Source organism: Laccaria bicolor, genomic scaffold (assembly GCF_000143565.1).
Source record: "Laccaria bicolor S238N-H82 LACBIscaffold_6 genomic scaffold, whole genome shotgun sequence".
Lineage (NCBI taxonomy): Eukaryota > Fungi > Basidiomycota > Agaricomycetes > Agaricales > Hydnangiaceae > Laccaria > Laccaria bicolor.
This window is the reverse complement of record NW_001889877.1, coordinates 1,998,860-2,012,584: the sequence shown is the minus strand read 5'-3', so window position 1 is coordinate 2,012,584 and position 13,725 is coordinate 1,998,860. Positions and strand designations below refer to the sequence as shown.

At 42.2% G+C, this 13,725-nt stretch overlaps 2 protein-coding genes across 2 annotated transcripts; one reads left to right on the top strand and one right to left on the bottom strand.

Annotated features, from left to right (window-relative positions):
* Positions 1–6,482: 6,482 nt before the first annotated feature.
* Positions 6,483–8,568, bottom strand: LACBIDRAFT_325098 (uncharacterized protein; the record flags this gene model as incomplete). The annotated part of the gene is made up of 6 exons (XM_001878301.1): positions 6,483–6,799; positions 6,869–6,941; positions 7,143–7,406; positions 7,502–7,541; positions 8,293–8,340; positions 8,492–8,568. 6 exons carry the CDS (start codon positions 8,566–8,568, stop codon positions 6,483–6,485), a joined length of 819 nt encoding a protein of 272 aa, XP_001878336.1.
* A 728-nt stretch (positions 8,569–9,296) lies between these two features.
* On the top strand, positions 9,297–10,483 carry LACBIDRAFT_325097 (uncharacterized protein; the record flags this gene model as incomplete). Its single annotated transcript, XM_001878633.1, has 3 exons — positions 9,297–9,550; positions 9,761–10,072; positions 10,099–10,483. The coding sequence occupies 3 exons, from the start codon at positions 9,297–9,299 to the stop codon at positions 10,481–10,483; spliced, it is 951 nt and encodes a 316-aa protein (XP_001878668.1).
* Positions 10,484–13,725: the final 3,242 nt, after the last annotated feature.

Here is a 13,725-nt window from a genome sequence, read left to right as displayed (position 1 = left end):
TGAATTATAGCCCCATGTCATACATTTCTAAATGTACTGAAATCATATGACCAGGATTATTTCTTATTGAGAAAAATATATAAAAACATGAATAAATAGGTGTCTTTGCATATATCTCAGGAAAGAAAATAGCTAGTCACATTTTGTGACCACATTGAGAAATATAACAGCATGCTCTATAAAACTGTCCCTAATTTCCTTTTCAGGTCAATTTTCCCACGGTACCAGAAACACAGCCTCTCACTTAGCTTTATTAACAAGAATTGTAGCCCCTTTGCTTAGCTTTACAAATATATATAAATAATGTCACACAGATCATTCCTTATTGAGAAAAACACAAAATACTGAAAAAATTGGACACTTTTTGAAAATAGTCATGTATTTTGACCAATATCTGCATAAGAAAGAAGGCTAGTCAGATGATATAATCACATTTCTGATATTTAATGTTGCTATACTATTGGAGAGGCTGTATTCAGGGTCCAGGATACACTTCCAAATATGGGAAGCTGCCCAAATATAGCTAAATTATTGTGTACAAGTTTCTTCACTTTTTCCTCATTTTCCAGCTGTTTTCTCTGAGTTGTTTTTTTTTCTGTCTATATTTAGATATGGACCCTGAACACAGCCCCGACAACAGCAAATATCATTCCGATTTTTCTTCCCTTTTTTGGCATATTTTGTAATCATGTTATACAATCTATCTGGCTTTGTTCTATTTTTAGAGATGGACCCTGAACCCTGAACACAGCCCATTCATGATCATGGCAATGGTGAATACCATGCTTATTTTTCACTTATTTTGCACTGCTTCTCAACCTATCTGTTTCCATTTTTCAGACAGCTTTCTATATTTGGATATGGACCCTGAACCCTGAACACAGCCTCTCCAACTTACTAAGCAATATTCTGATTTTCTACACATTTTTGGCCAATTTATTTGCCATTTTTCCTGATTTTATGGCTGCTTCTCTCCTTAAGAGAAAAGGTTCCTGCGGTGATGAAAGGTAAATCAATGAATGAATCAATGAAAAATTTGTCTAAGTCCTCAGTTGATAAAGAATGAGTCTTACTCGTAAACTCGTAAGGACTCATAACATCACCAATGTCAAGACCTCTGGGACGACCTTGGGTTTGACTTGGCTTTGGCATATGTCCATACTCTCGATACACACGTAGAACATTGTAGATTGAGTGCTCGGAGCATCCTGCTAGCTGCACAATTTCCGAAATCTCCTTCCTGTCAGTAAAGCGCCAGCCTACGATGTGTTCCTGCGGTTGCTCTGATAGTTGGGGCATATCAAGATCAACATATCTAAGTAATCTCGATGATCTTGAGTGACAGACGTCACAGAATTTCTCCCCTTTGGGCTGACAGAAACAAGGACAAACAGCTTTATGAAATTCACCACCTGAACTTATTTATGCAACACACTGTAAGGAGTGCATACCACAAAAAAAAACATGACAATTGGACCAGAATTGGCAGAACTACAGGTAAATCTTCATTTTCGCTAAAATGATGACGCACAAATGTTTCCCGATCACATTGATGGGAAACGTTCATGCAACATTGCAAGGCACAAGAGATCCTCATGATGTCATCATTGCAGGTCATATTAGCAATTCCAAAGGAAAATACTGTAACTCTGCCAGATCTACTCCGAATTACATAAAATAAAATGCAGAAAAAAGGTAGAATTTCATGCATTTCGATTATGTAAAATTTAGGAGTATGTTTTACATAATTGGCATGTCACCACCCAGGTTATACCAACAATTCAGAGAGACAATACTGTAACTCTGTCATATCTACTCCAAATTACATCAATCAAAATGCAGAAAAAAGGTAATATTCCAGAGGATTTAATCACTTAAATTGTAGTATTATGTGTTATATAATTAATGAGCAGGATGCATCTGGACTGAAATAGGGCAATAATAACTTACACAGTGCATTGTTGTATGACAATCCATGTTTTGATGAACAGCCAGCAGCCAATTTGTGTAATTTCAAATCTTGCATGCTGCTGATAAACAAGCATCAATAACATTGGAATCAAGCTCATATGAGGCATCTATAATTGGAGAAATTTCCCCAAGCTTTGATGCCAATGTGTATACCCTGCCACCCAAAACGATGATGTACAAGAGGCATTTATGTACAACTATATATATTTGTGATCAATGTCACTGCCAAACAGAATGACATGTGACAATAGGAACTGCTGAAATGTCCTGCAAGGTTTTGGCAATGTACCATCCCTTCTTCTTGGGGTTCTTTGGACATCAAATTCATGCTCATGTCTGATACCACCCATAACACACTCGAGGCAGGAACATGCAAAACACCTTGTCAACTTGACCAGCCCACATGTTGCATCATTGCGTATTTGGTGGGCCAGTCACAGTTCAGATACCATGAGTGCCAGATGAAATGATTATAAAAGCATTTGGTATATATAATTAAGGAAGAATCATTCGTGGGAATGAGGACCATCACCATCCTTGTCAATGTTGATATAGATGCTCATTCAAAATAATACAACTTGTGTTGGGTATATAAAGTGCCTTTAACCGGTGATGACCATTTTGAGCGAGAATCCACGCCATCACCAGACGGTTCACACAGTCAGTAAGACATTGTAGTGTTGACTACAAAAATGCTAACGGAAGACTACAAACTCTGGATAAAGACTACAAAATCCCTGACCATGGGAAACCATCAATTTTCGTGGGAGAAAGGCTAAATTCTGCGTTAGTGCTACTGAAAAAATCCTCAAGTTCCAGGGTAATAAACAAGTCTCTTTGTAAACTCAGAGGACTCGTAATACTATCTGTGGTTACAGACAGTCCATGGCAAATAATTAAGAGAGGCAAAGATAAGAAAGCAGAGCAACCCAAGAAAGCTTCAACATTTGTCCCAGCTAAGGGATCAGTTGCAGTCAAGCATAAGCTGGATGATGATGATGAGATTAATATAAAGAAAAAGAGTAAAAAAATACTGAAGCCTAAGTCTAGCATCAAGTTGGGACTTCAATGGGATAGTATAAATTACAGTTGTGCATATGATAGCTTATTTGTGATTTTATATCATATTTGGAACATAGATCCTCTGAGGTGGACTACAAATTTTACAGAGATCAACCTGTTGGAGCAGCTAATATGAGGGAGTATAAAGCAAGAAGGATAATGAATTGGGGGCTCTCGAGCCCTCCTTATATACTACAATATGTAACTACTAGAATACTCTACAATATACTACTTAGTCCTAGATAGGTTGAGCATGCACTGCATCAGCATGCCGGAGTTGCCGGTCCGCTATGGCTATCCAACACTCCCCCTCAACTCTGAGTCCATGCCAATGCGAGAATTAAACTTCTCGTGTGCTGGGCACAGTAATGCCTTGGTAAATACATCAGCTAGATTGTTCTCTGATGTGCAGTGTTCTATTATGATTGAATTGTCACCAAGCCATTCGTGTACGAAATGATGTTGAATATCAATATGCTTTGACTTTGAGTGCGACCCTTGATTCTTTGAAAAATCAATTGCAGATTGATTATCAATGTTGAGTTGCATAGGTTTATTCTGTAGTAAACCAATTTCTGTTAACAAAGTGCAAAGCCATATTGCTTCACAGGTAGCTAGACTGGCAGCCATATATTCTGCCTCCATCATAGATACCGCAATGGTGTGCTGTTTGCGTGATGCCCATGAAATGGGCACATTCCCAAGTAAGAAAATGTATCCCGATATAGATTTGCGATCAAGATCACTATTTCCCCAGTCCACATTGGAGTACCCTTCTAAAATTGGAACAGTGTTCCCACTGCCGTAGGTTATTCCATAATTGCGTGTTCCATTTAAATACCAGAAGACACATTTAATTGCACTCCAATGTTCAGGGCTCGGGTTACTTGTAAATTGACTAAGGTGCTGGACTGCATAAGCAATGTCCGGCCGTGTGCCAATTGCTGCATACATTAGCAAGCCAATTGCCACTGCATACTGTGGAATTTTGTGATGTTCTCCTTCAGGAGTTTTAGTCAATTTGACATTTGGATCAAGTGGCATTTTGACAGGTGTGGATTTGGACATTCCAAATCTGTCCAAGATCACTTCAGTCACCCACTAACAACTGACTATTAGTCTTGCAAACTCCATGAATACTACGGGACTAAATGTCAGAGTGTATATCTATATTGTATATATCCTGGGGCTTGTATATCTCTACTTTACCTAAATATATTTTGAACTCCAATGTCACACCAAATATATTTGTAGTGTGTCACACACCCCAAAATATATTTCTTCACTGAGATCGACTCCAAATATATTTCTTATGCCTGGACCCTGAATTGTGACTGTCACAATGTAGAAATATATTTCTGGTCTGGGATGGACTTAGGATATATTTTGCTGCTGGGGTTGACCAAGGATATATTTCTTCAGCCACTAGGGGTGTTTGGGGTCCCAGTCCCTAAAAAAAACTTGTGATTTTTCTGCCATGTGAGACATATATTCTAGGTAATTTTCCTATTAATTTTAGAGTCTTAGCCACCATCTGGAACTGTGTTTCCTTGACTATTTGGACGATATAGACCACTATAATGGCCTACATGAAGGCTACAACAGTCTGACTGTCCATCTTTTCTTGCACTTGAACATTGTGGATTGAAACTCTTGAAAGGCAGGCCTATGACTTGAGCAGGGAACATCACAGATCAAAATTGTTAAGTTGGATGACTATGACTTGGGCAATGATCATTGTAGTCACAACTGTGTTTTAAGTTGGTGAACTACATTTTGGGCGATGAACATGCATGAAAATGGTTTGATAAGAACCATTCAGGTTGGAGGACTATGACTTGGACAAGAATATTGTAGATTTAAACCTTTCAAGTTGGGGAAATATGACTTGGGCAATAAACATTATTAATTAACACTGTTCAAGTTGGATGACTATGACTTGGGCAATGAACAGGTCAGGTAGATTGTATGAGTGGTGAAACAACCAGATCTTGTGACTTGTGTCTAAAATGCAGCTGAGAAACCCATCTGTAATGTGGTGGACTGTATCAATAGTCATGCAAGGCATAAGATTGATGCTTGCAATGGCAACTTCATACTTGATTTCAGCTTTGGCAGCAGGAAAAATCTGGCAGGCAGGCATGGGCTCTCCTTTGACACCATTGCCAAGACCTTGCCTTTTCAAGGAAAGCAACTCAGGAACCTTGGACTTGAGGTAGCATTGTGCTGTCTGAAGGACAGTTCCTGAGGTTTTCAAATGATGAATTTCTTTGTGAACACAGCCTTTTGTATGGACCTGACTCCATCATGCACCTGAAGCTGATTGGACTGGCACCTGATTCGTGGGAGCAAATTAGAGAGGGATGCTGGGTGATGCAGGCAACAAGTTGGTTGTTGGAGTGTTTGGAGAGATATATACATATTTCAAAAATTTATCCACACTCCCCATGAATATATATACTGTGTGAGATTATCATCCTTGCACATAATCACAGAATATATTTAAATGACAGGATATATATGTATACTTGGTAAATATACCTGAGGCCATATATCCAAGTAACAGTGCATACACTTCACACATATTCTTAATATATATATTTGCAAAAATATATCCAGTCAATTTCCACTCCCCATAAATATATATACTGTGAGACCATCATCCTTGCACATAATCACAGAATATATCCAAATGACAGTATGTATACACTTGGTAGATGTACCAAAAATATATCCACAGTCAATTTCCACTCCCCATGAATATATATACTGTGTGAGACTATCATCCCTGCACATAACCACACAATATGTCCAAACAATAGGATATATATACTTGGAAAACAGATCTGAAGTTATACATATCCAAGTATCAGGACATAAACTTAGTAAATTTATCTGTTGTATTCAAAAGAGAAAGGTGCATTTTATTCAATGTAACTACATAAATTCACATGACTACATTGCATATTGGAGAAATGGAAGGGGGAGGGAGTGAGGGAGGTGGTAGGCAGTGAGGGAGAGGGGTGGGGGTGGTAGGCAATAAGAAAGAGGGAGGGGAAAGGGGTGGTAAACCATGAGAGAGGGGATGGTAGGCAAGGAGGGAGGAAGGGAGGGAAAAAAGGGGGTGGGTGGTAGGCAATGAGGGAGTGGGGAAGGGGGTGGTAGGTAATGAGGGAGGGGGGAGGGTGGTGGGCAGTGAGGTGGAGGGTGGTGGGCAGTGAGGTGGAGGGTGGTGGGCAGTGAGGTGGAGAATGGTGGGCAGTGAGGTGGAGAATGGTGGGCAGTGAGGTGGAGAATGGTGGGCAGTGAGGGAGAGGGGGTGAGGGTGGGGTATATCATGTTTTCGTCGTTGCCGTACGTCCTGTGCACGCCCTCGTCCGTCTGCTCGCTGTCGCCGTCTTCGTCGTCCTCCGTACGTCGTCTTCGTCATCGTCCGTACGTCGTCTTCGTCATCGTCCGTACGTCGTCTTCGTCATCGTCCGTACGTCGTCTTCGTCATCGTCCGTACGTCGTCTTCGTCGTTGTCGTCCGTACGTTGTCGTTGTCGTCGTCTGTACGTCGTCGTTGTCGTCCGTACGCCCTCGTCGTTGTCGTTGTCCATACGCCCTCGTCGTTGTCGTTGTCCGTACGCCCTCGTCGTTGTCGTTGTCGTCCATACGCCATCGTCGTCGTCCGTCCTTTGTACACCCTCCGGTGGCCACCTTTTGGTTGGCATCTGTCCCGCCTCGCGTCGTGACGTGGACGCTGACGAGCGGCATACCCCTCCCTTTGCGGAGGGGTGGCATCTAGCAGGCTGGTGCTCTGTTAGTTATGTGACAGAGGGGGAGGGACTTACTGTGGTTTACATCGATGACGACGACAACATAATCATCGTTGTCGTCCATATGTGTCACATAGTTGCCACGTCGCTAACTGCGACATGGCCTGGCTCGCGCGTGGGTCGTTCGTGGCCCTGGGGCCGTGGCGTGTGCCGGTCGTGGTTTTTCGTGGGCGCTGGTCGTCGTTCGTCACCTGGCGTCGGTGTTGCTTGTGGTTGCCATCGTTGTTGGGCAGTCATGGTCATTCGTTGGTTGTTTGCGTGTGGGTGTCGAGTTGTTGGGTGGTTGTACTCGTTTGTTGGGCGTTGTCCATTGCAGTGGTGGGGTTGCATGACAGGGCATGGTGGTGTCAAAGTGGGCATGTTGGTGGTGGTTGAACTTGAAGCGAGAAGCCATGTCACAATGTGTAACGTTGGCATCAACCACCCGTAGGATGACAATCATGTCCAAATAACCACGTAGCGCGCCTGTGGGCACAAAACCCGCTACCCAGCTTTTTGTCACTAATGAAATCCATTGTGTTAAGGGTACGGACACGCTACCATTTACACCATTCTTTTGTGCATAGAGTCAGACAAAAACTGTGGGAATCATTAGGATTTTACTTTATTTCAATGAACATAATTGTTCCTCTATATAGGGAGGCGCACCGCCGCTTCAGGTGCCGGATTGTCTGTACTTGTTGTATTTCTGTCATTGTCTCAAGATGAATGGAAAATCAATATTTTGGGACGAATGTCTCCCATTTGCCCAATATTTATACGCAGATCAGGTTATATAGATATTCCATTGGGCGTAATCACTGTGATTTTTTAAAATTCGCACTGTAAACCAGAGATCTTTGATGAAAAATAGGCTTTGGGGTAGGAATTAAAAAAAGTACTGTGATTACACCCAAGAGCAAGCCGAAAAAGTTGTGTTGAAGTATTCAGAATGTCAATAATAGCTTCAAGGAAAGAGAAAAATTGTTTTAGGTGGGGCTGAGCCAAATCCTCATTAAGTGATTATATAATACATGTAATGAAAACATCAAGAGCTGCCTGAGATTCAGAAAAGCAGGTCTATACCCACTGACAACTGATATTCAATACACTATCATACCCTAATGGGTCATGAATACAAGAAGCAGAGGAAATTCTCAAGAAAACTACAAAAGTCAGACAGTTGACAGTGGGAATGGCAACTCAGATGACAGAAACTGTAGCTGCAGCTGGCAAGAGGATGCCTCTGAAGAGTCATATGAAGAATAAAGCCCAGAGGATACTGGAATTGAGGAAAGCCGTGGCTAGATTTCATGCAAGAGGTGAGACAAAGGAAGGAGCATATGTATTGCTCAACGGGGTATTGGAAACTAATAAGCAGGGTGGGGAAGATTACTTATATGAATCAGATGATGATGATTTGTAGTTTATGTTCTTATATACATACTCTACATACTTACATTCGAACAAATACAATGAGAAGTTGAGCTACTTTATAGATGTGGAGACTACAAATTTTGTGCTCTCAAAAAGAGGATACAGTCTTTTACAGGTCCTCAATACACCCAAATGATAAACTCTTCCCATCCATGAATGACTTCAGTTTTCCGAAATCTGAAGAGACAGAACCCTTTGTATTACCTTAAATAAGCTACATACCTGAGCATTTGAAGATACATGCAAAGCTGGCTGTGTATCTTGTTGAATACTAGTGTATCAAGGAGGTATAAGTCCATTTTAGGAAATGATACCAACAACAACAAGCCTCATTGCTCTGTGTTCAACCTTGACTGGTCATTATAACTATCGGAGGGTCTTTATAGAAGCCATATGTCGGAGATTTATTTCTTTTGTCACAACCAACCAAAATTGGGACGGCATTGAATCGGCATTCTAACCAGTGCTAACTGTTGAAAGTTCTTTATTTTTCCATTTTTTAGCCCAAAATTGGCTACAATCACGCCGGAACTCCCATTGCCACCTGTTGCAACCAGGTTGCCACCCTGGATGGGACCAAAATTGTAACCAAAAACTCTTTGGTTGCTCTTAATTATGACGGCAATTTTGATAGGAACATCCACAACAAGTTAGAACCGGTTGAGATGCCGAATTAGAAAACTCCGACATATGTACCCACAGATGATATAAGTACACGGATTTGAGGTGGTTTGAAGAAACTACACAAGGGTCGAAAGTGTATCAAGGACCTATTCTGTATCGAGGACCTGTAAAAGACTGTACTACAAAGTTGTGAGGGGATACTACAAAATTTTGGAATGGACACTACAAAATTTGAATAGACGAAGAACGTCACATGTTGTGACTTGGTGACGTTACAACTCACAACCACTCGTCAACGTCAACGCCAACACTCCACCCCACCACCACGCTGCCGCCATGCTAGGTCACGCAACCCCCACCACCAGAAACAACCCCACCCGCCAAAAAACGACAGCAACCGCATATGCGACGAAAACAACGGGCAAACGACGCCAACGCCGACCAGGACCGCCTAGCAACAACGTCAACCCCAATCAATGGATACGACGGGCAAACGACGACTAGCGCCCAGGACGATCGACCACCAGCGCCCATGAGCAGTGCCCACCACGGCCCTAAAGCCACGAACGACCCCACGAGCAAGCCGGGCCATCGCAGTCTGCGACGTGGCAACGATGCCACAGGACGACGACGACATGATCGTCGTCGTCGTCGCCAGTATGTAATGGATACGGTAAGCCCCTCCACCTCTATGTCAACCCACGTAACTGACACATCACAAACCCCCCACATCACCATGCCACTCCTTCCGAAAGGAAGGGGCATGCCGCTGATGGCCACGTCATGACGCGAAACGTCCCCAGTGACGAGGACACCAGAGGGCGAAAGACAGACGACGATGACGACGACGACGACGATGGCATACAGACAACGGACAACGGACAACGGACAACAACGACCACGGCGTACGGACGACAATGACAATGACAACGTACAGACGACAATGACAACGTACGGACGACAACAACGAAGACGACGTACAGACGACAATGACGAAGACAACGTACGGACGACAACAAAGAAGACGATGATGAAGACGACAGACAGACGACAACAAAGACGACATACGGACGACGACGAAGATGACGCACGGACGACGACGGCGACGGCGAGCGTACAGACGAGGAGGAGGAGGAGGAGGAGGGCCTACAAGCGACAGACGACGACGACGAAGACGCGGTGAGCACCACCACCACCACCCACAGCGACGAGGGCTCGATACCCCTCCTTAACTGCCCACTACTCCCTCACTGCCCACCACTCCCTCCCCCTCTCCTTTATCCCACCACTCCCTCCCCCTCTCCTTTACTGCCCACCACTGCCTCCCCCTCTCCTTTACTGCCCACCGCTCCCTCCCCCTCTCCCTCATTGCCCACCTCCCCCTCCCCCTCTATCCACCTCACTGCCGACCACCCTTCTCCTTCAGTGCCTACCACCCTCCCCCCTCTATCATTGCCTACCACTCCCTTCCCCTCATTCATCCTTTCCCCTCCCCCTCATTCATCCCTTCCCCTCCCCCTCATTGCCTACCACCCCCTTTCTGATTGCTTACCATCCCTTTTCCTTCATTGCCCACCACTTCCTCACTGACCACCACCCCCTCACTCCCTCCCCCTTCCTTCCCTTTACTTACTCTCTAAAGTAGTAATGTAAATCTATGTAATTAAGTTGAATGAACTGCAGCTTTCTCTTCTGAATTCTAGAGATAAATCTACTAAGTATGTTTGTACTGTCACTTGGATGTATGTATGACTTCAGATATATCTACCAAGAATATATGTGGGTATATATCCTGCTATATGGATATATTTTTGCAGATATATGGATTAAGAAGATGTGTAAAGTGTATATGTACTGTCACTTGAATATATAACTTCAGAAATATCTTTCAAGTATATATATCCTGTCATTTAGATATATTTTGTGATTATATGCAAGGATGATAGTCACATACAGTTCATGGGAAGTGGAAATTTACTGTGGATATATTTTTGCAAATATGTATATCAAGTCACCATATGTTGACAACAATTTTATACAGTACCCATGATGCCTGTGTGGGCTTGTGGACAGAGGCAATTTCAGTGCATTTGTGAATTGGAAGTTCCAGGGTGATTCCGGTGGCAACTATGGTGGTGACATTGGTCTGCCACACAACCTGCTTCATCACTGTAACTCTTCAAATTTGCTCTCTTCCTTCAACACAATACCACTATACCTTTTGTTATTTCATTATAGTCATTAGAATCTACCTCTATGTAATAATTACTGCATCCACCTCTGAGAAGGAATAGAGAGAAAGTAGCAAAAAATCAAAATCAAAAATCAGGTGTCATGTGCACCTGATTCCAACTGTTTCCATAAGAGGTATGGCAATATATGAGTGCTACATAGTATATAATATAAGGAAGTGGGTGTGTGTGTGATGAAACAGATGACAGTAATACTATGTAGATAGCATGAGTTGTTACTGCAAGAGCCCTTCTCATGCTTAGTAAAGACTTCCCTGGCAGAGAGAGTGAGCTGTTGAGACAAGAGCCTTATAGAGACAAGAGCTTTATAGAAAGGAGAACTCTCATCTCACTTTTCAGCCAGAAGGGAATCTAAAAACAGATGCATGAGTGATCAAAGTCAAGCCAAATCAAATGATGTAGTGTTTTTGCAAGCTTTACAGTGTGACCGTAAAACTTGCATCCCAGTGTGGATCACATGGGTTGAGCAGCAGCTTGTATCACATGTCAGTGGACACAGTGACTGTGGTTGCATGTGTGCAACAACAAGCCCTGGATGGCTCTTATTGAACCTGAGTAAACTCAGTTTAAACTCAATATTCAAGATAGAGGAAACATCTCTTGATATATTGTCATGTTAACCAATATGTGATAGTCCTCCAACTTATATGGTTTAGATCTATAATGTTCATTGCCCAAGTCATAGTCCTCCCATTGAAAGGTTGATCTTGTTCATTGCCCAAGACATAGTCATGGAGCTATGATGTTCATTGACCAAGTCAAAGCCCTCCAACTTGAAGACTTCTGATCTGGAATGTTGCTCAAGTTGTAGTCCTCCCACTTGGACTGTTTTGATCTATGATGGACAGTCAGACTGTTGTAGCCTTCATGTAGGCCATTATAGTGGTCTATATCGTCCAAATAGTCAAGGAAACACAGTTCCAGATGGTGGCTAAGACTCTAAAATTAATAGGAAAATTACCTAGAATATATGTCTCACATGGCAGAAAAATCACAAGTTTTTTTTAGGGACTGGGACCCCAAACACCCCTAGTGGCTGAAGAAATATATCCTTGGTCAACCCCAGCAGCAAAATATATCCTAAGTCCATCCCAGACCAGAAATATATTTCTACATTGTGACAGTCACAATTCAGAGTCCAGGCATAAGAAATATATTTGGAGTCGATCTCAGTGAAGAAATATATTTTGGGGTGTGTGACACACTACAAATATATTTGGTGTGACATTGGAGTTCAAAATATATTTAGGTAAAGTAGAGATATACAAGCCCCAGGATATATACAATATAGATATACACTCTGACATTTAGTCCCGTAGTATTCATGGAGTTTGCAAGACTAATAGTCAGTTGTTAGTGGGTGACTGAAGTGCCAAGATCTTTCCCACATATTGATTTTGTGTCAAATGTATTGTGTTCTTCTTGAGATCCCTTTGAACTTCAAATCCTACTATTTGTTTAAGTTCTCCAAGATCTGAAATATCAAATTTTTGGCTGAATTCTCCTTTGAATTCTGCCATTGCTTCCTCATTTGAAGCTAAAATTAACATGTCATCAACATGAACTCTGATGATAACGATGTTGTTCCTGATGTGCCTGATATAGACACATTGATCTGAAAATAGCCACGTGAAGCTGAGTTGAATGAAAGTTTTGTTTAACTTTTCATTCCACACACATCCAGATTGTCGTAGTCCATAGAGTGTATGCTGTAATAAAAGTACTGAGTTTGTGCCATCCTTGTATCTGGGGATTTGCTTCATGTAAATTTGTTCTTTGAGTTCTCCATTGAGATAAGCTCCCACAACGTCAACAACATGGGCGACTAATCCGTACATTGCGGCAATGGCTAATAATAGCTGCAAAGTATCAAGGCGCATCACTGGTGCGAAAGTCTCAAAGAAATCTATCCTGGGGATCTGTGAAAAACCTTTGGCAACTAATCTTGCTTTGTGCTGCACGATTTTTCCTTCTGTGTCGCGCTTTAGGCAGAATACCCATTTACAGTTGATGGCAACTCTATCTTTAGGAATTTTTGTTTTGATGTATGTCCCTAGATTTTCTAATTGAAGAACTTCCGCATCCATTGCCTTTTTCCATTCAGGCCAATCTGGACAGGATCTTGCTTCTTCAACATCTTTCAGGTCATCATCAACCTCTGGTGCTTTTTCTGCAAGCATAGCATAATCATATGTTATTTCCATGTCTTGCAAGAAATTGCTTTCTTCTTGTGAGAGAACTGGTACCTGATGCTGCCATTCCCGAGGACCTCTTGCTGCAGGATTATTTAAAAACCTATAATGGAATGGTGACTTCTCGGCAACATGTGTAGATTTTTCCTGAGTTGGAATTGGAATCTTTGACGTTTTTGGCATGTCCATGATCATGGTATTATTAGTACTGATGTTCTTGTCAGGGTTATCATCTGATGGGAGATTGTCCGATTGACTATTCTCCCCCTCAATCTCCATAGGATGATTGACTGTGACCTCAAATTCATCATAGTTGTGATTTCTTGGTCATCACTTTGAGAAAATAACAGTGTGTGAGGTTAATATTTGCTGGCCATTCCAATAACGG